This window comes from Calonectris borealis, chromosome Z, assembly GCF_964195595.1.
Source record: "Calonectris borealis chromosome Z, bCalBor7.hap1.2, whole genome shotgun sequence".
In the NCBI taxonomy this organism is placed as follows: Eukaryota; Metazoa; Chordata; class Aves; order Procellariiformes; family Procellariidae; genus Calonectris; species Calonectris borealis.
In genome coordinates this window covers 29,481,946-29,508,159 of record NC_134352.1, presented here as the reverse complement: position 1 = coordinate 29,508,159, position 26,214 = coordinate 29,481,946, and the positions used below count along the sequence as shown (strand labels likewise).

Here is a 26,214-nt window from a genome sequence, read left to right as displayed (position 1 = left end):
AGAATTGGTAAACTAACATTAGTGGGAGCAGAGCCTGGGTATATAGTTTTAATTTTTACAATTCTATTAAAATTATACTTTTACTAAGTAACTCAGCATAAACTAATAGATTTATGGCTTTGATTAGGTAAATGTGGAAGGTGGGTCTATGCCAAATTTAATTAACAAAAAAACTTAGAAAAGGGTGGTTGAAAACCATATACTACGTTGCTTTTCCATAGTAACACTTCTGAAATTTTAGTCAGGACAGAGAGATTTGGAATATTAAGAGAACATTTCTCTCTCCCTATCCTCCTTTTATTTGAGGCTGAAGATGCAGATTTGGGGAGAGACAGTTTGGGAGAAAGTGTGTAACCCTTTAATAGTCTTTCCAAAACCTTAGTGTCTCAAATGTCCTTATACGCATTTTAAATAACTATTCAATGTGGAAAATTACATTTTTGTTTCTACAGTCAAGTCTAGCTTTTCTCTCCTGCCATGCATTAAGAATAATTTTTTTCTAATGACAGACTTAGTGGTTTGTACATTTAAAATGTAGACTTATTTTAAATTTAAAATAAAAAGTAGTATTTGTTTATATGTTGGTTTAATCTTAACAAACCCATAAAATTTCTGAAAGCTTGCTGAATATTACTTACACTGTTTTCTTATAGCTTGTTTTCTTCCTCCTTGCATTCAAACTGTGCAACACAACTTCCTCTGTTTTTTATTGGCTCTCACATTTCATATTGGTTTTGTCTTTATCTTGGAAGGAGTGATGACATGACATATGGGTGAGAAATTTCGCTATGTAAACCTGGAGTAGGTATATTTTTGTTTTCCTCTCTCATAAATGTAGGTGAATACTATACTGTGAGTAACATGTTCATCCTTTTCTTAAAAGAACAGATTCTACAGCAAGTAGACCTATTACTCACAAAATTTCTAGTGCCATGTCTGCATAGGCAACTGCAGAGTTCATATTACTTCTTAAAGACTCTGCAAGAGTAGCAGAAAAATTTTATACATTTGTCTTGGCTATAATAAGTTCTTTTTAAATTGTGGAGTGCTTCCAATTATTTTTTTTCAGATATGATGAGAAACTGTCATTTCACTAAGTAAAATATGAATTTTAAGTTTCAATGCAGACATTCCTCTGGTACCTAATTTTCAACCTTTTTTTTTCTTTTGCTGGGAACATGGTTGTACTGAGTATACTGCTTTTGATGTAAGACAGTGCAGTGACTTCACCTGTCATTATTTCTGCAAAGTTTCTTCATTGGCTCTTCCATGTGACATAGTGCTAGTTACTGACAAGGATTTAAAGAGCAGTAGCATTTGTATAATCTTTGTATCCATGGCTATGTATGAGTGACCTGCTTTAGCCTTCACTATCACATTCCTTTCCTTTGTTACTAGTTCCAAAGTCCAAATAAAGGAGAGAAGATCAGGTTCCATGTGCTATAACCAGTCTTACTATTTTTATGACAATCCATCTGTCCTCTTGAAGTGTGCTTACCTGCCATACACAGTGTATTTGCAAGTGCTTCAAATCTTTTCTTGGAGTCCTATAAACAAATAGGTTTCTGCTGTCTGCTAAAACTTAAGCGTGTAAAACTAGTTTTCCAATGCTTAAGGAATAGTGGAGCCTTTGCTCTTTTGATGTTAGACTGCGTGACACAGTATTTGTCTTGCTGGCATCTTTCTCAAACTCACTTTACCATCATGGTAGCAGGTTCATTCATGTATTAGGAACCACATATTCTGAGCTTACTATCTGTGCTGAAATCTTGCAAGTGTTTCACCACTACTTCTGGAAAAGGTGGCATTTAGACAGGTGCATGAACATAAAATAGATCTTTAGAAGGAAAAAAACACCTCAAAGTTGCTTTTCGCCCTGTTGGATGGTCTTAGCAAATGCAACCAGTCTTTAGTAGGAGCAAAATCCGTGTGGTTTGTCTATGGAATTTGCTGTTTAGTCACCAGCTGCTTCTGCTAAGAAAAGGCCAATGCTTTCGAAGTTGGACATAAAAGTTAGATATGTAAAACAGTATTATGGCCCTGAATAATTAACCCCATTGTTAAACACCTGTAGCTATTCCTGAAATCATTGGACAGAATTATTCTTTGACATAGTATCAGTGAGTTGCTTGGTACAAGTCAGGTAACAAAACAAGTACTGTGTTCATAGTTTTTCTGTGTTCTTTCCCGATAGACCAGGCACAGAACACATTGACACATCAGTAGATGTGTATTTTTAGGCAGCACAAAAGTAACTCCACACCCTCTTTCCCATTAATTAAATGCAACTGAAGTAGTTTACATTCTGTGCGTATCAATTTTTACACTAGCTAGTAGGCATACTTTATACAGGGCCATTTGGTCTGGCCTTGGGTTTTGCTACATCTGCTGGTCTGTGACAACATGCAACAAACTACAAACAACAAACAACAACAGTTGTTTGGCTTCTAGGTTATTCCAGGATAATAGAAAGTTTCCTATGCTTATCTCTGCAGTAGGGGTTTGGTTGCTACAAAATGCCAGGTGTTACTGTAATTCTTTTAACATTTCTTTCAGTAAAAATACCGTGTGATACCTGTGCATTATTTAAAAGATGATAATGTGCTGAACTTCAGTCTCAGAAAGTGGTGACAGTCTGTCTGACTCTACCAATAGGATTTGTGGGGTTTAAATTATGCAGTTTTTTAATTGTAACCTCTTAATTAGAACATGGAAAGTTGAAAAAAGAACAATTGCCTTCAAGCATTTTCTGTGTGCATTTTAAAAAGGAATGAACTTGAGGAATGGGTTACATAGAAGACCCATTCTTCATACAAGAATTTTGAATGTTGAGATTTCAGTTTTGAGATAGAACACCCAGACATGAATCCTGATAGCCAAGAGGTTACTGATTTTGTTTTGCAGCGGAAAAGTACGTCCTTCTAGCATTATAAAGAGGTATCAATAGCATTATAGTAAGATACTGACTCTGAAAAATAAAGGAATAATGACTTTTTTTATTCTACAGAATATTTGTAATGGATTCCAAAATCAAAACATCATAAGATGCTTAATTGCTGCACATACTGAGATTCATTACATGGTGTTGCCTGAGGCTTTTACACTTCAGGGGAAAGCTTACATTCTCCTCCTTAATGGGAGTGAAGCTCTTCAGACAAAATAAATATTTGGAGCAAATGCTAGACGGTTTTACTGCAGCTCCTTATTGTCCCTGCATGATCATCTTTTATACTGAACTTGAGTATTGCAGTGAAGTTGCTTTGTAAGTTAAAAGAATAATTTGTGAAAGAGTATAGAAGTAAAAGATGTGTCTTGTAGGAACAAGATAAGGGACCTCCTTCTGTTTAGCTTGGTCTGATTAATTACTCACCGTTGTGTCTTTTAAGTCATGCCACTTTTTACCACGTAGATATGAGTATGCTGTTCACATTAGCAAAGGATGCAGTACGTACAGCAAGCTTACTGTACTGTTGGCTTGTCCTGTTGTAAACTGCATTTGAATTTCATGTCTAAGCGTTCTGTCCTTTTTGCAGAAAACAACAGACCAGGCTTGTTATGATCCCTGAATATTGTAATGAGGCAATATGTTGCAATAGGTTTTTGGGCATCTGCGTTGCAGGAGGCAGCTCTAAAGAAACTTTTTCAAAATCACCAATTTTGAGAAGATGTCTGCCTTCCTTCAGCTTTGCCATATTAGGAGGATTTGCTTTCTGGATTAGTTTATCTATTTAGTTTTTAACCTCACATCTCTTCTTAGGATTGTTTCTAAACTCTGAGTATTCCCATTGTTCTCTGCTAGATGTAATAATAGATCGTATTTTGAGGAAGATGTTGAAAATCTCTAATTTTAAGATTACAGATTTGTGAAAGAATTGTGTAAAATCACTTTTACTTGGGTGTGTTTAAGCTTTTAGCTGCTGTAGCTGAAAGCTTAAGCTTTAAGCTATTAGTGTCCTTTCACTAGTGCTAATTAGGGAGCAACAAGACTTAGCCCCATGACTTTTTTTTACGTCCTTGTTCACTCTCACACTAAGCTTATGTTTAGTGAAGATATAGATTTAAATTGCCATGTCTGATAACAGATAATTTTTGTAGTGCATTTTAGCAGCTCAGATCAGTACTTCCTTAATTATGGACTAGTGTGACCACCAGGCTCTAGTGCACCTCCAGCCTCTGGCATGGCAGTGGTAGTTCACTGGAATCATGCAGCTTCTTTACAGGTTAAACTTCCCTAGTCTTGCAGTTATACCAATTTTTCCTGTGTCATATTTGGAATCTGAATTAATCTGCTTGAATATCTGAATTAATTTGCTTTTAGTATGTTTTACAATGGGAATGTTTGCCTCTTGGCCATACTGGGTGTGAAAGATGACAGTGAAATGTGATGGCTGCAATCATGTTCTTCAGGCTGCCGCTTATTCCTTATGGCTTGTTTCAGTTTAAGAATACCTTTTTTTTGTCCTTCCCATGGGATTTTTAGCTCATATTGTAGCAGCTCATGGGTTAAAACTGAAAGGTCATAAGAGTTCAATTGATGACTCACACTATCATGTTACAAATTCCAATGAACCATCAGGAAGCAAACAGACCTGGGTTATTCTGAGTGTAAAAACTTTAAACGTTTGCTATGGTTCCTCTCCAAAAAGTAGCCTGACTTCTATGCTTCTGTGAATGCATATGTCAGCATAAATAACTCCAGTAACCTTCTGATGCTTTGTCTATGTGCTTTCCAGTGGAGACTAGTAGTCTGGCGATGCCCTTATCTTCAGTAAAGTTCTGATCTTACAGATTTTCAGCACTACAGAACAACCAAGACTTTGATTGCTTCCAATTTTCTCAAATACTTCCATAGAAATTGTTTTTAACTGTTTTTTTCCTAGAAATGAATGTCTCTTCAGTATTAAAACTGTGAATTGCCTTGAAACTAACTTTTGTTTTAGCTTTTCTATCTTAGTTTCAGTTTGAGAATTTTTGTATAGTTCTTTTTGACTAAAAGAGTTATTAGTGCCTGCATGCAACTTTTAAAATATTAAGATAGTTGGCTTTAGAAGAAACTTACTAGAGAATAAGCTCTTCAAAAAGCAAACTGTTCTATGAACTGATGAAGCCTACTTTCTGCCAGATTTATGCTCTTTATCTTTCTCCTCCTTCCTTCTGCAGTGCGGCCCCTGTCTTCTGCCTCTTTTGCTGGCCATGCAGCAGCACATGCCATGGCTGTGGTTGGAGCTGTGTACTGATTGGCTGCTACCTTTTCGAGTGGTTAAGATGTGAGTCTTAATACCTGCCTTTTCTCCATAGCAGATACTGATTTGGGTGTCTTCCACTAGCACCTGGTTGTCTTGGGATGAGATTGCATTGGGACTTGAAGAAATTTGATCTTGAGTCTGTTTTCAAATTTAATTGAAGCTAGCTAGCAGATTTGAAAAGCAACCAGCTGAGGGAGTAATCAAGAAGAATCTCTGCTAGAAGTAGTTTAGTGAATTCTTGATAAACTATGCTTGGGTAGAGGAATTGTAAAAGAGCTTCCATTGCACAATACTTTGTCTTTCCACTCTTTTTTCCTCCACTGGTTTGTCTGTGTGTTTGCACTTGTAACTTAGCTTTCTATCCTCTTTCTTTACTCCGAGAGGTCTCCAATCTGATAATATGAATGCACATGCTCCAATGTAGAGACCATAGTGCTGGACCACTGCACTGCAAACGCAGCCTGAAGGCTGGAACATGAGCACTGTACTGGGAAATGACATAAGGACAGAAACTTTTAGAAGCTGCTTTTGCCTGGAGGTTGGAGGAGATGACCTCCTGAGGTCACTTCCATCCTCAGGTGTCCTGTGACCCTATGATCCTATCCCTAGTCAGAGCAGCACTTTTACAATGGAACAAAGGGTGAGCGGGTAGATCCAATTCCAGCAAACTCCCTGCTTTCATGGATCCCCATATTGCTTGTTAAGATTGACCAGTGCACCTTCCTCTTACTGGCTATTGTGGGATAGGATTTTTTATTTTCTTTTTTCTTATTTTAAGGCCTTTGCAAAGAAATGTCCAAGGTTGATCTTTTTTGAAGTGATGCAGTAGTTTTTTGTTTGAGAAGCAAGGTGCTGATTCATGAAGCTATTATTTGGTTTGAAGGTATCTGAATAGTCTGTCAGTCTAACTCTGAAATAAGTGGCAGGCAAGTATCATTAGAGGTTTAATACACAGATATCACACAAAGAGAAAAGCATGGTAGAATGTGGGCTAGAATAAGAATTCTTGCTCCGTCCTTTTCGGTGTTATGGCTACTGGCACTATAGTTTTCTGAGTTTGTGACCTTGACACATTTTAGAGTAAATGTTGAGGAGTTTGGTATATGTGGTTTGCAAATATTCTTGCCATCTTTTCTTTAAAATGTTTTATTTTCACCTTTGAGAATTTCAGCGATATAGAAACCTGACTTTAAAAAAAAAAAAAAAAAGCTACTGCCAAACCACCAAATCTTTGCCCTGCCAATATCTTCCATTAGCCTGTTTCAACATTTTAAGTCCTATTAAGTAGCTATATATAGTTATATTCCTGAAATTATTCATGTAATTTATTTCTGTGTAATATTATCCTCAATTATTGGATGCGAGCTTAGCAATATAGATACAATCAGCAATGTATTATAGGAACACTGATATTCTAGTCTGTATATAGATTGCCAAAAGGTACATTCTTGTCAGAAATTAATAAAAGTCAACCTACTTTTCAGTATGATTAGATCCAAAGAAAAATTTATCTTTCTCGTTCTGAAAACATACAATGTGGAAGATAGAGGCATGATGTGATTATTGTTCATTTAGCAGTGGACCTTCATATCTGAAAGAGATTAGTTTCATTTCTGAAGCTTGCAGTTGGACAAAAGTTTTTCCCTTAAATAGAAGTTGTGACGGGACTAATTCAAATTAACTAATTTTAAGGCCCTAAAAAGTTGGTAATGGCATTTCTTGGGCTTTTTGGGAGAGAAATCCCCATATAGATGGCTCTTCCATTTGAGTTTTTTTGTTTTCTAGACAATATGGGGTGTCCTAACAAAAGCTAATCAACATCATTTCTATGTTGTTTATAGTGCTTTGGATTAAATACAGTATGAAAAAAAGTTCCTTGCTCCTAAGTTAGCTACTTTTGGGTGTCCATGTCCCATTCCTTGTATATACTTCTTTCCAACAATGTTTTTAATTTTTTCCACTTTCCACTGAGTAGGTTAGCTGAAAGATAACCTTTTACATAAACAGTTATAGACATGACCAGAAGTTTGATACAAATATAACTGCATGTAGAATATGAGAATATGCTTTTAAAATTTGGTATGAATTTCAATTCTTCTTCTTTTATGTTCAGTGATCTGTTATCTATTAAGGACAAATTTTATGGAGGCAAACAGTCTGATTGGCACTGATTTAACTTCTGACCTGTATGGATTGATTCAAGGATTGTATGAGCTAGATCTTAAATGAAGATGTCAATTGGAACAGTAATTTTTATACTGCCATTTTTATGTGAGAAATATTTTTTATCTTTTTTTGGGGGGGTGAAAAATGAAGTTTAAAAATGTCAAATGGATATTTTATTTGTGTAGCTGCTAGCACATTGGCAGTTTTTCTCTCCTATTAAGGAACTCAGTAAATAGCATATTCAGAAACACTTCTAGAACTGTATTGGCTGCCTGCAATGTAAAGAATATTCCATCTTAACTAATTTATTTGAATAAAAATATAGTTTACTGGGGTAGAGGAAATGTAGCCAAGACACTGACATCAATGAACGGGGAGTGCTATGCAGTGATATATCTGATCCCCAATTATGGTGCAAGACACATGATTGAGTATGCGCAACGGAAGCATCCTTTTGAAGATACTGAACAAAAAATTACAGTAGGCAGAAAAGCTCAGAAATGTTTTCTGAAAACAAACCTGAGAGAGAAAATTGAAGAGCTCTTGATCATATATGCTGTAAAAGTGTTTCCCATTCTGTAATTCAGTAAACTATCTTTGAGGTATATTAGAATCATGCTTTTTGTTTATCATGTAACATGGTCTTTTCTTTTTCAGATCGAATTCAGTTACCCAGGAATATGATTGAAAACAGTATGTTTGAAGAAGAGCCTGATGTGGTTGACTTGGCAAAAGAGCCTTGTTTACATCCCCTGGAGCCTGATGAAGTGGAGTATGAACCAAGGAGCTCCCGGCTGTTGGTGCGTGGCCTTGGAGAGCATGAAATGGACGATGATGAAGAGGATTATGAGTCATCAGCAAAGTTGCTGGGGATGTCCTTCATGAACAGAAGCTCGGGTCTCCGGAATAACATGTCTCTCTACAGACAAAATCCAAATGGATCATGTTCGATGCCCTCTACGAGGACCATGGTGGTTTGCACAGTTGTTCTTGTGATTGCAGTTTCATTAATAATGGCAATTTATCTTCTTCCCGAATGTACCTTTACCAAAGAAGGCTGCCATAAAAAAAAACATACAATGGAACTAATATACCCTCTGGCAACCAATGGAAAACTATTTCCATGGGCAAAAATTAGACTTCCTCCTGATGTTGTACCACTGCATTATGATCTTGTCTTGCAGCCAAACCTAACTACTCTGAAATTTGCAGGCTCTGTAAAGATAGTGGTTAACATCGTCCAGGTAACTTGGAAGATCGTACTTCACAGCTCAGGACTTAATATCACCAAGGCAACCATTACTTCAGCAGGAGAGCATCAAGCAAAGCCTGTTGAATTCCTGGAATATCCATTGCATGACCAGATTGCAGTCATGGCTCCTGAGGCTCTCCTTGTAGGACAGAATTATACTGTCAACATAGAATATTCATCTAATTTATCAGATACCTATTATGGCTTTTACAAAATTTCTTACAAGGATGAGAATTCTAAGCAAAGGTATGCCCACAAATGCAGCTTCTCTCTTCTGTCACTTCTAGATTGTGCTTTGATAATAGAAATAACCAGGGTTGCTTTTTCTATTAGATGTTTCATACAACTGATTCCTGTTGAGCAAAATCGATCTTTAATCTCCTGATTAATCTACCTGAAAAATGTCTTTCATGGATGAGTTCATTAAGTCAGGACAGCCTCTCCATCAGTTAAATGTAGTGCAGTATAGTCGTTGTAGGTAGCTATAGCGTGGCTTTGTGTTTGTTTAATTTTTCTTTGGAAATTCTTCGCGCATCTCTCGAGTCCCTGAGTCTCAAGGCAGGGACTGGAGGAACAAAGTCCTACTATCATGGGAGAAGATCAGGTCCGAGACCATCTGAGGAACCTGAACGTACACAAGTTCATGGGACACAATGAGATGCAACCCACAATCCTAAGGGAACTGGCAGATGTAGTTGCCAAGGTGCTCTCAATCATATTTGAAAAGTCATGGCAGTCAGGTGAAGTCCCCAGTGACTGGCGAAAAAAGAAACATCACACTCATTTTTAAAAAGGGTAAATCAGTGCTTTTTACCAAGAAGATTAATGAAATTGCCACCCACCACCACCACCCATTTCAAATGGGCCTTACACTGGTCATGTCTTTGTTGGCACGTAATTATCTATGGAGTTTTTCTAGAAACACAGTGGTGCAATAAACAAAAGATGGAAGGAGCAGTATGGGTCAGTCCAGGACCAGCTGACAGGAAAGTAGTTTTGAAGGGCCCACAAAACAAATGCTAAATAAAGACATAAAACACTTCCCAACTTGTGCTAACAAATGCTAAGATCTAAAGCTTAAAAAAAAAAAAGTTAAATGAAATGTAAGGGAAAAAGCAAGAAAAAATAATGTTATCAGTGTTACAAATCTTTGCAACAACAGAGAGTTTGTATGGAAATTCCCAAGATATTAGTAAGTAGATTTCGTTTCCTGAATGGGGAAGGCAGAACTTACAATTAGCACCACCAACCCAACCTTTTACAAATTGACAATATAGACTTGAAATAATTCTCTGGGAAGAGGATCACACTGAGATTGTATTTATTTTCAGTTACTTAAAACAAGACTCTTCATTGACCTGTTGCAAACTTTTTCAGTGAGACTCCTTGAAGAATAAAACAGAAGTGTGGCAAATTTGGTTATAATTTTTCTCTCTCCAGTGAGATATGATAACTATACGCTGCTAATGTTTCAATTATTTAAGTCCCTCTATAATAGCTCATCTTTAAAAAAATAAACAAAACAAGGTACTCAGTGTAAAGATGCTTTCATAGACTGTTAGGAAGCTGCATAACATAAGAAAGATATATTTCTATTCTACTCTCTAAACAAAAATCCAGGATATTTTGTTGCATTCAGCAGGCCTCTCTAAGTATTAACAACAGACTTTTAAACCAAAACTGTTTATTTTTCTAACGTTTACTTACAGTTTGCCTTTAAAACTCCCTTTATCTAGATCCTAATGGGTCTATGGCATAGCGCTGAGTTGTACAAGAAAATAAGTTGGCTGCAACACTTGTTTTCAAATATATGCAAAACCTGGTGCATTCAGATGAACTGTGGAACATTAAGTGGGTTCTTGAACTGGTCAGCAACTGAGATAAGGCAGGAACTCTCTTCTCTTTACTCCCGTGTGTTCGTGTTGGTCCTCGTGTGAGGTAGTCTAAGGGGCTTTCTTTAAGAGATCAAGAATTTTAAGAAATAAATTTGGGTTAAAGGATTGCTGATCTGTTTCAGTTTGCCTGCATCTCCAGTGGACGTGGGTGTGTTTTACTGAGGTGCAAACGTAGATGACTGTTCAGATCCCCCAGGTAAAGTGCTGCTTGATAAGCCTCTTATGAAAGGGCTGTTTCTGAGCATATACAAAAACGTTATAGTCCATGCATGATCGTTAGAGAGAATCTGTTGCCACTTGAGAAACCGCTGATAGGCTTCAGAATTCTGTCATTATAACAAAAATGCCAGAAGTTGTCTCTCTGTTGTGGAATGCGTTGGATAATAAAGAATCACAAGGGAGTATAGATTGCATCAGAAGAACATAACCACAAGATGAAATGAAACGGACCTAAGTAGCTTATCACAAACCTTAAAGACATGCATTACCATGAAGTAAGTGGGAGCAAGAATACAATAAGTGTAGAAGGCAAAAATCACTTGAATGATTAGACTCTTTTTGAATTTCCATGTTTTTTCGTATTCTGATGTAGCTGAAGCTTTGTTTTCTCCTTGTATGTACTGTAGTAGAAAGACAAAGTGTAAGTGTTCACAGAGGAAAAAGACGATCTGTCAGTAAGTTCTTGAGTTTTTGAACCCCTTCAGTCCAGTGCTCTGTGCTTTTGTTCAGGGATAGGATGTAGCACATGCTTTAACTTGTATGCTTTCCAGTAAATCCTTTTCAGGTAACTCTTTGCTGACATCTTCCTTTCCATTGCCTTGTCTGCCTCATCTATTTCTAGGGGCTTCGTCTCTGTATGTTTAATGTCAGTGGTTTTACAAATACAGACTACTTTGACAACCTCTGTTGTTACTGCATTTTCTGTATAAAACTCAAGCTATCAAGCTGCTTTTGCAAGAAAATGTCTTTTCTTCTAGTTTAGTTTTCTTTTCTTTTGAAGATTTTTTTATACTGCCACCAAAACTGGTAAAATTATCAAATGGCAAAATAACTCACTGTTGCCAGATGCAAATTTAAAAAAAAAATATTGGGCCTTACTTGTACTTTTATGCAGAATGGTTCTTTATTGTTTGTTTTTCTTCTGTAAAATCTTGGAGTAATGGAAAAAAAGAAAAAGGCACTTAATTCCTCAACTTCAAGATTGTCAGTGAGCGGGAAGAGAAGAGTAAGAAGTTGAAAGCAGGCATAGAGATTAATCTTATGAATTGTAAGCCGCCTCAGAAAATTTGTAGGTCATGGTGCAGAAGAAAAGAAAAACCCCGAAAACTTGTCGGTAGCTTGGCAGTAGGTTTAAAAAAAAAAAACAACAAACCACAAAAGGCAAAAGCAATGTGAACAGCTGTTCTCTCCACTGTTTAGCTCCAGTAAATACAAGACTTAAATTTGCAAGCTTCTTGTTGAGCTCCCAGGGCTGTCTCGCAGCAGCAGAATACAAGTCAGAGATGCTCTCTAGGAAAAGTGGTAAATTCTGCACCTAATTAGTATCAAAATACTGGAGAAGGAACTTAGCCTTCTGAGAAGTTCTCCTGTGATATGACTGGATTAGAGACAAGACAGTGCATGAACTTACACAGGATCCATCTACTAGCCAGCAAGGGGAGCAAGCATCAGTTAGATGAATTGTGGGACTATCTGCAGGAGGAGACATGACAATTAGATGAAGAAGCTTCCTTGTAGTCCCATCTGCTGCTGACGTTTCAAAACTTTCATTTAGTGGGCATGCTCACTAATTTAATTTTTCAATCTCCTTTTTGTTCCGTCTTACTGGAAACTGGTTGGCTTATATTTTGATGATTGTTCTGTAATTGGGTTATTACAGGTGTATTCTTCTTTGTTAAGAAAGAAAAAAACAGCCAAGCAGATTAGTCCTCAAATAAAAAACTTTTGTTAACGAAACATTTATTCTGACTGGACCAACCCTGTCATCTACCATTCAGAAAGCTTCTCCCATAACAAGCTCTTAAAGAGTTTGGGGAAAAATTACTGTTCTATCATAAATAAACTGACATTTATCCTTTTCATAATTCTTAATTTGCTCTTATCTTCCCATTAGGTGGTTTGCAGCAACTCAGTTTGAACCTCTGGCAGCAAGGTCTGCGTTTCCGTGCTTTGATGAACCAGCATTTAAAGCTACTTTTTTAATCAAGATCAAAAGAGATGAGAAACTTTCCACTCTGTCAAATATGCCCAAGGTACCAGCTTTTGTAGAGGAATTTTAGTAGAGCTGCTGCCTAGGTAATCTGTTTAAGTGCTTTGCATTGTGTTTTTGTTGCATTAATGTCCAGGGGATTGACTTGAGTGGATAAGCTATAAACTGTATGACTTTATAATAAAATAACTGTCTCTTCCTCAAACACTTGAACTAAGTAACTTCATAGAGAAAACAACTGTTCAGTGCACTGCACAGTGTAGGATATTATTGTAGGGACACTTGAATGGCTATGGGAGGGATTCCTGTTGAATTTAAATGAATCATTATTTTGCAGGAGTTCTGTTGTTGGATACATCAGTTTCAACAGCCCTTAAGATTGTCTTTTGAGTTTTCTGTGTTTGCTGATACTATACATGCGCAGAATACTGCAATATCTTTATCAATAGTTTGTGTAACTAGCAACAGTCTCTGTGAAAGATTTGCCTGAACTTGAAGAATGTGCTTTTGAGCCTAAACAAGGGGAAGTAGGGTGTGAATACAGAGTCAACCCCAGAATATGAATGAGGGATCTGAAATTCCTTCAGCTAGATGTTTTCAGGTAAAATCTTGTAAGACCATATCTGAATTTTATGGTGATGCTTTATGCCATTAAGCCTTTGGAGAAACCTTTATAAAAGCCTAATTCATTTACACAGACCAGCAAGACTAACTTACTACCTAGTCTGTGTCTGAACTAGGACCTCTGTCATTAAAACGTTACTACCATTTATCACCCAACAGAAACTTACTAATATTGACATTGATCTAACCAGTAATGAAAAAAATTATACTCTTGGTGTTGGTGGGACACACTTGTACACTGTGCAGTTTCGGTTCCAGAACGTTGTCAAAAGCTCAGGTGCTGATGCAGCTACTCTGTTTTTGAAAACCAAGCTAATAACTGCAACCTTCTGAAATAATATCTTTTCATAATGCATGAATGTTTATGTTGCTGGAATTGTGGTGATTCTCAACCATTACTGTAAGAGGATTGCAGCACTTTAGTTTGCGTTCAGGCCTAAGAGGACTTTATTTGCTGCTCTTTTCTTCACAGAAGGAAGAAACAGACTCTGCTGGACAACTCTCATGTTTTATGTAAACAAGAAAGGGTGCTCACTTACCTTCTTCTGCTAGGACGAGTGGCTGAGGGAACTTTCAACAGCTTCCATAGTTCTTCATGTACAAAAAGTAAATTATGGTTTACCATTGCTGCATGTGTGCAGCAGACATTTCTGAGCTAATTGCATATAGTTGCTAAAAGTCTATCCTATTCTTCAGTGTACCTTCCACAGATGATGGGTGCTCTGAAAGACGCTGTTGGGTTCTCTGAAAGACCAAGAGTATTTTTGTTTTGGCAACTCAAGAAGAGTACAGGGATCTCGTTAGGTCATGCAGAGAGGAAATCAGCAAGGCAAAAGCCCAGCTAGAATGTAAGCCACTGTTGTAAGAGACAAGAAAAAATGTTTTTACAAATATATTAATGACAAAAAGAGAGCCAAGGAGAATCTCCATCCTTTATTGGATCCGGGGGGGAACATTGCCACCAAGGATGAGGAAAAGGCTGAGGTACTTAATGCCTTCTTTGCCTCAGTCTTTAATAGTCAGAGCAGTTATGCTCAGGGTATTCAGCCCTCTGAGCTGGAAGACAGGGATGGCAAGCAGGATAAATCCCCCATAATCCAAGAGAAAGAAGTTAGCAACCTGCTACGCCACCTGGACACTCACAAGTCTATGGGGCCAGATGGGATCCACCTGAGGGTACTGAGGGAGCTGGCGGAGGAGCTTGCCAAGCCACTCTCCATCATTTACCAGCAGTCCTGGTTAACTGGGGAGGTCCCGGACAACTGGAGGCTTGCGAATGTGACGCCTATCTACAAGAAGGGCCAAAAGGAGGATCTGGGGAACTACAGGCCTGTCAGTCTGACCTTGGTGCAGGACAAGATTATGGAGTGGTTCATCTTGAGGGTGCTCACAAGCCATGAGCGGGACAACCAGGGGATCAGGCCCAGCCAGCACAGGTTCATGAAAGGCAGGTCCTGCTTGACCAGCCTGATGTCCTTCTATGACCAGGTGACCCGCCTAGTGGATGTGGTCTACCTGGACTTCAGTAAAGCCTTTGACACTGTCTCCCACAGCATTTGAGGTGGGTGTTGGTCTCTTCTCCCAAGTAACTAGCGATGGGACAAAAGGAAATGGCCTCAAATTGTGCCAAGGGAGGTTTAGATTGGACATGAGAAAAACTTCTTTACTGAAGGAGTGGTCAGACATTGCAACAGGCTGCCCAGGGAAGTGGTTGAGTCACCATCCCTGGAAGTATTTAAAAGACATGTAGATGTGGTACTTAGGGACATGGTTTAGTGGGCATGGTCGTGTTGGGTTGACGATTGGACTCCATGATCTTAGAGGTCTTTTCCAACCTTAATGGTTCTATGATTCTGTGTTTTCAGCTCTTCTACTGCACCACACTTCCATAGTATGTTTACTGCTACCCTAATCATGGTATATTCTGTACGTTCTCTTGCTCATCTCTGATGACATTATTATAAAGAAGATGAGAAAAGATATTCTGTGACAGTTTTCATCCCTATTAGTTGAGACAGAATTATCTGATACACCTCTGGCATCTAGTGCCTTGGTTGCCAGCTTGACTGATAATGATTGGCAGATGGAGTGGAAGCAAAATAACCATCAACTCTTCTTCATTGTCATTTGTGGTTGGCTATTGAAGGAAAATGGTTGGGGACAATTCGAGAGCGAGCAAGATGTTTCCTGGGGTTGCTAGGTGCTACTATATTGGTAGCAATTACATGCCTGCTGTTCTTTAGTATGTCTGCTAATGCCCATTGTGGTAATAGACTTCTCCAGAAGAATAAGCAAAGGCCCTCACAGTTGCAGCAGGCATATCTACTTCCTTTGTTTTTTCCCACCATATGTGGTTGTACAGCACCTCCAAGCTGCCTTCTTCAGTAAATGCTTTGTTGAGTCATTTAATCTAGCCCCTCCATCACCTTGCTTACTTTCTCCTATGATTTCACTTAGATTTCATGTCTTTTGTGCAAGGTGTTTATGCAACTTTGTATGGGCAGGAAGGAGTCATCTGGGAAACTGCTACACGTGTTTGTGGCATTGGGCAAGACTGTGAGATTTCAGACTGTTTCTTCCTGCAAACTATGCAAGTGGGTCACTCGATGCAGTGAACAGTGAGTGTCAGTAGATATGAGCAGGCTTTTCAGGCTTCCTGAGAGAATCTGCAAAGAACATACTTGAAGCTCAAGCTCTGTGTTGCCAAGAATTGCAACTTGAGTTAACTGGTCCAACCAACATGCCTGAAAGGGCAACTCTTTATTTCTTGTTTAGTGAGTTATTGTTTGCTGTCACAGAATCTTCCTCTAATTAGTCTGGAAATAGCTGACTCACACACCACAGGACATGTGAATTAAATCTGGAAAAGACACATTGTTACTTGCCTTAGTCTTGCATCCTCCCATAACTTCTGCCTTGCATTAACAGTCCTGCAAAACATAAGCCTGTGCTTAGGAAGGAGCTGCTCCCCATCCCATCTGTCCCTGCCCAACTCCGAGTGCTGTTACAAAGCATCCAGTAGCTCTTTTGATGCTCTCTCTGGATACTAATGTACATGATGTGTGTGCATGATGAGGAGTCATTCACACAGAGAAAACATAGTGGTAAGCTGCCTTTACTGAAGGTCATTACTGCATCTCCGTCCTCCTTACTCCAGGACCCATTTACATCTAAGTTTCTAGCCTTTCTTGCTGTAGAGTAACATTCATTGCACTGCTCATTTTTCAAGGAGATAGGAAACCATTTGAAAAGTGAACATTTGGGAGATGTGACCTTGTACCCATTCTACTGACAGGGAAAAATGGGTTGGTATTGCGTATTTGTATCATCTTAAATATTGGTGTTATGAATTTTCCCTATGGGACACATTAGATACATACTGTTTGGCTGTTCCTGTACTGCATAGAAAAAAACGTCTTTTTCTTACCCATCTTTCCCTACATAGAATTGTTCTTCCAATGACTTGTGGCACTCCTGCATCATGAGTTCCCTTTTAAATTACATGATGCCTCTCTTGCGTCTCTTTTTGGTGTTTTGATTCCCACTACTGTTTGTCATACCACTTGAATTACCTTCAGATCTGTTTCTTGCTCTTCTGCCTTGCATACTACATGTCTTCTGCTCAGCTACCTATAGTCGCCATAGGCAGAAGGTCCTGTGCTTCCTTCAAGCTGAGAATTCTCCTTCCTTCCCATCAGGCTTTTCCATCATTTGGTTCTCTGCTTTTTAACCCACCTTCTCTGTCTTACTGTACTTGTTCTTGATATCAGGCCCTTTTCACTGAACTTCCTGTTGGTCCACTCTTTTTCTCTTTGTAACATTTACTGAGCTTATTATAGTCAGAATGTGTTTAAGAGCATATTAAAAATTTCATCTGCATTTTCTTCTGTTGTTTCCATCTCTGTTTTAAAACTTGGCTGTTACATCGTCTGTATGATTGACAAAGATTTGAGAAAGCTTCCAAATGTGGAACAAAGATAATAGAAAAAAAAGACACTAAAAGCAATGAGGTTTTCTGTTTAGTGCTGGGGATCAAATGCGAGTTCTTGTGTCAAAACAGCAGGTCGGGTTTAATTAGAATTTATCAAGAAGGTGTAAAAACATACACAGCAAGTGAATTAATAGTTTTACTAGTGGACAGTATCTCCAAGATAATTACCTATTTGTATTTATACTGCAAACAATATTATTTTCTTTTGGTTTGTCCTCCAACTTTATGCCCTGATAAGTTGATACGGTGTATTTCCTCTCTTCTTGTTGTATGAGATCCAAACATGCAGTCTGTTAATGGGTTCAGAAGTCGTTTCTTTGGGTTTTGTAATTTGTCAAGACAACTTGCACATGTGAATTACATTAAAATCCTTTTTTTTGTAACTGTACAAATAAAGAAATTAGACACGAGTTTCTGTGAAATAGTATGCTACCTCAACAACATTTCTTGTATTAGTGAGTTCTCTCGTAATGGTACCCATTTTTGTATGCAAAGCTTCTTTTAATTAGCATGTTTTTGTGATTTATTTCATGTTTTTTGTCCCTGATCTCACAAGTGCTCTAGCACATGCTGAATTCTTACATTTTAGACTTAGCCTAGATTAGGTATTTTTTTAGGTAGTGTGGGCTCACAATGCAATAAGTACAGGCTAGTGGTTTGATTCTTGTACACATGAGGAAAGAAATGTGAAAAGTGAATAAGAGGATCACATTGTATAGATGTATATTGCATTGGTGAAATCATTACTAGGATAAGCTCACTTCTGAAAATAAACACTTAAACAAACCCCTCTTAGGAAAAAAGTGGTACAGATTCCTGTGCACCAGGTCTTTTTCTGCAGGTCTTAGTAACAAGCTGTGCTAAATGGAGAGACTTTATAGTTTATCCATGAGAAGGTTAAATGTGAACTTCATCATTTTCTATAAATACCTACATGAGCAAGAGGTCTCAGAAGCAGGCCTTCTCAACTAGCATATACATCACTGGCAATCTATAATGGCTGACACACATTAAGGCTAGAAATAAACCGTGTGTGTTTTGGACTTGTGGTGTTTTCTTTTGCTGTTTTGTTTGGTTTTTTAAATGAGAATAACTGATTTTTGAACCAGTTTATCTGCAGCCACAGTAGATTTTCTTAAATAGGGTGTCACCTCTTTATGAAGATGAAGCTGTAGTAAAGGCAGAAATTTGTTAATTTGCTGAAGGAATTCAACAATGGCATTCTGTTCATATGCAGGGGTCAGACTAGCTGATTATATTGATTATATCTTCAGGCTTAAAAATCTATTCCTCTTTAAGGCTGACAGTTAAATTTTCAGTGGCAATTAAATGTTAAGTCGTTGTTTGATTTGAAATTATCTTGTCTAAAACAAAGGTTATTGTTGTTGGTTTTATTTCTGGAAACAAACCTATTTATGAAATTTCAGATGATACATGAACTGCCATCCCTGTCTCCAGACCTTTACTATTCTGCATTGTGGTGGTTTTAACCATTTCGCTTTATTCTTTGTGTAATTCATGTTTGTGAAGGACTATACAGAAAAGTACTTTTAGGCATATAGCATGCCTTTCCAAGACTAATATTAAAGAAAAACTTCTGCACTAAAAGTAATTTAAGATACACCAGGGCATCTTACTTCAGAAGACTGAGCAGACAGTTACTTTTGGCAGTGTGTGTTTAAGATGGGCACGTTTTTTGCTTTGAACTAACTGAAACCTTAGGTTTTCTTCACTTTTTTAAATGCAATCTCTTGTAAGGGTGTGTGTGAGGGCTTTTTTGTTCTGTTGTTTTAAAATAATGAGTATGGCTGATTACCTTGTTTTGAAGAGGCTTCTGAGAAAAGACAAATGTTTAACTCATGTAATACCAGTATTTTTACGCTGAACTGTGTCTCTGATCTAGCCTAAAGCTCTCTTGAATTAATGCTAATCTTTATGTTGACTTTGGATTATACTGGGGGTTTAAGTGTGAACTAAATTAGATATATGATTTCTCCAACAATGCAGTTGTCTGGTAATACTGCATAATAAAAGCTTGACAAATAATTTTTGGGTATATAGACTTAAATGTTCCATGTCTCGTTAAGTTTTGTTACACCGTGAGTAGGTTGTGAGTATTACCTATCCCACTGAAACATAACCAAAATATAAAGATGTTCTGCAGGTTTGCTTATAAACTGTTCCTAGCGTGAAACAATTCTTTGATTTAACATTGATTCCTTGCATGTCTTAGTGTTCTTTTGTCTGCACTAATAACAATGTTTTCCTTTCACCTGCAGAAAGCCACGACTCCTGTGATAAATGGAATTGTTCAAGATGAGTTTTTTGTGAGTTTGAAGATGAGCACCTACCTAGTAGCCTTTGTTGTTGCAGACTTGAAAAACATCAGTACGGAAACTAATGGGAGTCTGGTATGCTTGTTCCACTTTAAGTTCGCCCTCACTCCTCCCAGGCCAACAAGCCAATCAAAACAAAACAAAACAAATCCCCAAACCAACAAGCAAACTCTGTCTCTTTTATATTTATTTATTTTCTTGGTTTTATTATACTCATCGTAGGTAGTGGACAAAAGCCATATGCTATAGGTTGAACTGACTTCAGGGCTTATACCAGAATGAGAAGACTTTTACAGCAAGGGACTCAGCATCAGGTCTTGCTAACAGTGGAAATTTATAAAATGTAAAATTCCTAAGAGCTTTCAGAGCTGGAAGCTTTAAACTTTTAGTTTTATGCTTCATTTGTGAGGGAGTAATGTCATGCAAACCAAGAGTTGTTCAGAAACATTACAGTTCCCAGGGAAGCCTACATACTCTTTCAAGCAGTATGTTCTGTACCTGCAAAGATAACCTACCTAAAAAAACACATGCTCTGCAGTAAAGCAAATTTAGACTAACTTCAAGTCTGCATTTAGTCACTTGAATACAATTATTTCATTGTGGGATTTTTGTTTTTCCAAAGGTTCCAAAAAAATCACACAGTTGGTCCTGTTTGATCGTTGTCCTTCCTAGGCATATGGCCTGGAGGGTCAGTGAGCAGTTGCTACAATGAGTGCAATTAAAGTAACTAAAGAAAAAATACGGTAATACTAGGAGATGCCTCTTAGTCTTATTTTAGGAGGTGCAAGAGTTTCATGTGAGCGATGATTTTCATGACTCTCTAGCAAGAACTGCGCCTTAGTGGTGAAATGCCCGCAGTGCCAGTACCTACCTAGAAAGAGCCCAAGGGAATAGTGCTAGTAGCACTGCAGAAGAAGAAGAAGCCCTGTCTTTAATCCAATATGCAGAAGTAAGGATACTGGTCAATAGGCTTTGATTCTGACTTGGACAAGTATTTCTACTTATAGCTGAATATGGCAGACTATTTAGTCTAACCTGAAAAGTTAGACCACTACTTTTTTTTTTATTCCTTTTGGCTACTATTCAGATCTGTATTTGATCTGTGTTCTGGTAAAACAATATAGCCAGTTCTTTATCAGGCAGAAAATTGATCAGTATACTAAATGTTTGCAGAGAGTCTGAAACAACTATCTATGTGGTGTGCTTTGTTTTATTCGTATTAGTGAGACTAACTTGCATGGATTGTCGGTACTTCAGAAGTTTTTTATGATAGAGGCATGTACAAGAGGAGAACAAGACTGAGTGATGTATTCTAACTAAGGAAAGTGGATCTTAACTCTGCTTCTCCTTCATTCTGACCACCAAGCAAGATTTGGCCAAGTAAGGGAAGTCCAGCAGACCTTTAGAAGGCACCAAACACAAGAGATCTAGCCGTGTGTAACAGTACTTGCCAGCTTAAAGGGAGAAAACATAAGAATGGTCATACCAAGTGTCGTGGTTTAACGCCAGCCAGCAACTAAAGCCCGTGCAGCCGCTCGCTCACCCCCCCCCCCCCCCCCCCCCGCCCCTCCGGTAGGATGGTGGAGAGAATTGCAAGGGCACAAGTAGGGAAACTCGTGGGTTGGGATAAAAACAGTTTAATAATTGAAATAAAATTAAGTAGAACAGTAATAGTAACAATGATAACAACAACATTAGCAGAATACACAAAGCAGGCAATGCACAATGCAAGTGCTCTAATTGCTCACTTCTGACCGCGTCTCATGAATGGGGGGCCAGCCCTGCCCCTCCCCCCCCAGTTTTTATACTGAGCAGGATGTCACATGGTATAGAATACCCCATTGGCCAGCTGGGTCAACCACCTCAGCTATGCTCCCCACTCCCCAGCTTCCCCTGCACTTGACAGGGCATGGAAGGCCGAAAAAAAAAAAGTCCCCGGTGCAGGCATCACCCAGCAACAATCAAAGCATCATGGGCCATCAACATTCCTCTCATACCAAACCCAAAACACAGCACACCCCCCAAGCTACTGGGAAGAAAGTTGACTCTGTCTCAGCCAGAACCAGGACAGTATCCACCCCTTACTCTATACCATCTACGTCATGCCCAGGTCTCACATTCTCCAATACATTCCAATTAATCACCACCACTCTTCCTGCCTTTTGATATATATACACAGATATCATTCCCTTAGTCTATGGGCCATCCCTCTAAAATGTCCATTGAGTTCATTTAGTCCATGTTTTCGGGTTCCATCTGTCATAACAGTCTTTCAGGGCAGGAAAGACGATGTGGCTGAGGCCAGTTCTGGTTCCATTATCACTGCGTTCGTCCGGTTCTATCATCATTGCATTTCGCTTGGTTTCATCAGAGTTCCTTCTTCATTAATCTGGGTGATTTTTACTGTAATACCGTCAATATGACATATAGTAACCATTGAAGTGATGACATACAGTATTACATAGTAATTAACATCATACAATCCAGTTCATTAACTATTTTCACCCAAAATTAAATCTCCTTGAGGTACACACTGGACTTCCCCATCCTTTCGAATTACCCACCAAGTGCACCCAGGTCCCTGAGCAAAAGCAATCCCCCGGGTGGGTTTTCCCTTGCCAGAGCAGGAGTAACCCAGACTGTCTTGCCCAGCATATTTCTTCTGTGCACAACAGGGACTTTATTTCCCTCTACAGTACGTAAGGGTTTTGATTGGGCAGGGCCAGCTCGAGTGACAGATCCCCTAGTGTTGATTAACCAGGTGGCTTTTGCTAAATGTGCATCCCAATGCTTGAATGTCCCACCACCCATTGCTTTCAGTGTTGTCTTTAGCAGTCCATTGTATCGTTTGATTTTCCCGGAGGCTGGTGCATGGTAGGGGGTGTGATATACCCACTCAGTGCCATGCTCTTTGGCCCAGGTGTCTATGAGGATGTTTTGGAAATGAGTCCCATTACCTGACTCAATTCTTTCTGGGGTGCCATGTCGCCATAAGACTTGCTTTTCAAAGCCCAGGATGGCAGGATATGGGGCACAGGATATGTTTCCAGCCATCCTGTGGTTAATTCCACCATGGTGAGCACATAGTGCTTGCCTTGGCGGATTTGTGGGAGTGTGATGTAGTCAATCTGCCAGGGCTCACCGGATTTATATTTCAACCATCATCCTCCATACCCAAGAGGCTTTACTGGCTTGGCTTGCTTGATTACAGCGCATGTTTCACATTCATGGATAACCTATGTGATAGTGTCCATGGTCAAGTCCACCGCTCAGTCACGAGCCCATCTATATGTTGTGTCTCTTCCTTGATGGCCTGAGGTGTCATGGGCCCACCGACCTATAAACAGTTCACCCTTATGTTGCTGGTCCAGATCCACATGACCTACTTTGACCTTAGCAGCCTGATCCACCTGCTGGTTGTTTTGATGTTCTTCAGTGGCCCGACTCTTGGGTACGTGAGCATCTACGTGATGTACTTTTACAGTCAGGTTCTCTACCCGGGCAGCAATATCTTGCCACAGTGTGGCGGCCCAGATGGGTTTACCTCTGCGCTGCCAGTTGTTCTTCTTCCATTTCTGCAACCACCCCCACAGAGCATTTGCCACCATCCATGAGACAGTATAGAGATAAAGTACTGGCCATTTTTCTCGTTCAGCAATATCCAAGGCCAGCTGGATGGCTTTCACCTCTGCAAACTGACTGGATTCACCTTCTCCTTAAGCAGTTTCTGCAACTTGGTGTCTAGGACTCCATACAGCAGCCTTCCATCTCCCATGCTTCCCCATATAATGACAGGACCCATCAGTGAACAGGGCATATTGCTTCTCATTTTCTGGTAGTTTATTATATGGTGGGGCCTCTTCAGCACGCATCACCTCCTCCTCTGGGGATATTCCGAAATCTTTGCCTTCTGGCAAGTTCGTGATCACATCCAGGATTCCTGGGTGACTGGGATTTCCTAGTTGGCCCTGTTGTGTGATCAGTGCGACCCACTTACTCCACGTAGCATCGGTTGCATGATGTGTAGAGGGGACGCTCCCTTTCAACATCCACCCCAGCACCAGCAGCTGGGGTGCCAGGAGGAGCTGTGCTTCAGTACGAACTGCTTCCAAAGCAGCTTGAACCCCTTCATATGCTGCCAATATCTCTTTCTCAGTTGGAGTATAGCAGGCCTCGGATCCTCTGTATCCCCTACTCCAGAACCCCAGGGGTAGACCTCGAGTCTTCCCTAGTGCTTTCTGCCAGAGGCTCCAGGTAGGGCCATTATCTCCAGCTGCAGTAGAGCACATTTTTTAAATCTTGTCTTGCCGAGACTGGCCCAAGGGCTACTGCTGAACTATCTCCTGTTTAATTTGTTCAAAGGCTTGTCGCTGCTCAGGGCCCCATTTGAAGTTGTTCTTTTTCCTGGTCGCTTGATAGAGAGGGCTTGTGATCAGACTCTAATTTGGAATATGCATTCTCCAAAAACCCACAACGCCTAAGAAAGCTTGTGTTTCCTTTTTGCTAGTTGGTGGGGACATGGCTGTTATTTTGTTGATCACATCCATTGGGATCTGACGATGTCCATCTTGCCATTTTATTCCTAGAAACTGGATATCCCGTGCAAGTCCCTTGACTTTACTTTGGTTTATGGCAAAACCGGCCTTCAGAAAGATTTGGACTATTCTCTCCCCTTTCTCAAAAACTTCTTCTGCTGTGCTGCTCCATACAATGATGTCATCAATGTATTGCAGGTGTTCTGGAGCCTCACCCTGTTCCAGTGCAGTGTGAATCAGTCCATGGCAAATGGTAGGGCTGTGTTTCCACCCCTGAGGCAGTTGATTCCAAGTGTACTGGACGCCCCTCCAAGTGAAAGCAAACTATGGCCTGCACTCTGCCACCAAAGGGATGGAGAAGAATGCATTAGTGATATCAATTGTGGCATACCACTTGGCTGCCTTTGACTCCAGTTCATATTGAAGTTCTAGCACATCCAGCACGGCAACACTCAATGGCAGCATGACTTCATTCAGGCCACCATAGTCTACTATTAATCTCTACTCTCCATTGGACTTTTGCACTGCCATATGGGACTGTTGAAGGGTGAGTGAGTCTTGCTGATCACTCCTTGGCTCTCCAGTCAATGAATCAGCTCATGGATGGGAAGCAGGGAGTCTCGGTTGGTGCAATATTGCCGCCAGTGCACCGTTGTGGTGGCGATCGGCACCTGTTGTTCTTTGACCCTCAGTAACCCCACAACAGAAGGATCCTCCGAGAGACCGGGCAAGGTAGACAGCTGTTTAATTTCCTCCGCCTCCAGGGCAGCTATACCAAAAGCCCACCGGTAGCCTTTTGGGTCCTTGAAATACCCTCTCCTGAGGTAGTCTATGCCAAGGATGCACAGAGCCTCTGGGCCAGTCACAATGGGGTGCTTCTGCCACTCATTCCTGTTTAGGCTCACTTCAGCCTCCAATACAGTTAACTCTTGGGATCCGCCTGTCCTTCGAGAAATACAGACGGGTTCTTGCCCCTTTATAGCTTGATGGCATCAGGGTACACTGTGCACCGGTGTCTATGAGAGCCTTATACTCCTGTGGATCTGATGTGCCAGGCCATCGAATCCACACAGTCCCCACACAAACCCCGTTGTCCCTTTCCTCCACCTGGCTGGAGGCAGGGCCCCTCTAGTCCTGGTATTCATATTCGCTACCCACTTCTTGTAAGTACGAATCAGAAGTCCCTTTATTAAGGTCAGCCCTTCTACTCTGTCTGGGGAACTGCTCACTGGAGACTGGAGCAGCAGTTTTCCTGGAAGAACCCCCTTTTGTGGTTGTTTTTCCTTGCAACTCACGTACCCAGTGCCTTTAGGGTCGAAGTAGATTTTCCATCCCACTTCCTCATGTCCTCCACCTCCAGGCAGGTAAAACCTTAGGGTGCCCCAGGGTGTGTATCCACGATACTTCCTATCTTGAGCAGAGGGGCACTTACTCCTAATGGCTGAGATGCTGGCCAATGCAGGTGGAGAATAGGACATATTCTCTTTGAGTTGCTCGATCTCCTAAGACAGTTTCTCCACAGCAGAGACACAGGCCTTTAGGGAGGAAAAGAGACTTTCTTCATATTGCTGGACTTGGCCAGCCAATTCATCCACCGTTTGTTCCCCTCCATCTTTTCAGGTCATTATTGCCAATAAGTTGGCATGTGACGCTGGTGCACTCCGTACAAACTTCCACCACATGCATCAGGTGCATTTAACTTCATCTGGATCTTTGGATAACTGCTCATTGTTCAGATCATCATAAATCACTTCCATCACGGCTAATTCCCTCAGGTACTGGATACCTCTCTCCATGGTGGTCCACTTGCCTGAGTGGCATATAACATCTTCCTTGAAGGGATACCTTTCCTTCACACCTGACAGGAGTCACCTCCAGAGGCTGAGGACTTGTACCCCTTGTCCAATCACTTTGTCAATGCCCCCTTCCCTCGAGAGGGATCCCAGCTGCTTGGCTTCCC

At 39.9% G+C, this 26,214-nt stretch overlaps 1 protein-coding gene across 6 annotated transcripts in view; it reads left to right on the top strand.

Moving 5' to 3' along the window:
• LNPEP (leucyl and cystinyl aminopeptidase) overlaps positions 1-26,214 on the top strand; it is a 160,531-nt gene that overhangs the window by 93,924 nt on the left and 40,393 nt on the right. For 4 of the 6 annotated variants that reach the window (XR_012670987.1, XM_075137408.1, XM_075137405.1 and 1 more), the window contains exons 2-4: positions 8,070-8,910; positions 12,673-12,811; positions 19,663-19,794. Coding sequence is in view for 5 of the 6 variants with exons in the window: in XM_075137408.1 (XP_074993509.1) it covers positions 8,070-8,910; positions 12,673-12,811; positions 19,663-19,794 (1,112 nt within the window). In the remaining variant the exon portion in view is untranslated. Of the gene's footprint in view, positions 1-5,160; positions 5,268-8,069; positions 8,911-12,672; positions 12,812-19,662; positions 19,795-26,214 lie in introns of all 6 variants that reach the window. The other 2 variants (XM_075137407.1, XM_075137406.1) reach the window with 1 other exon arrangement.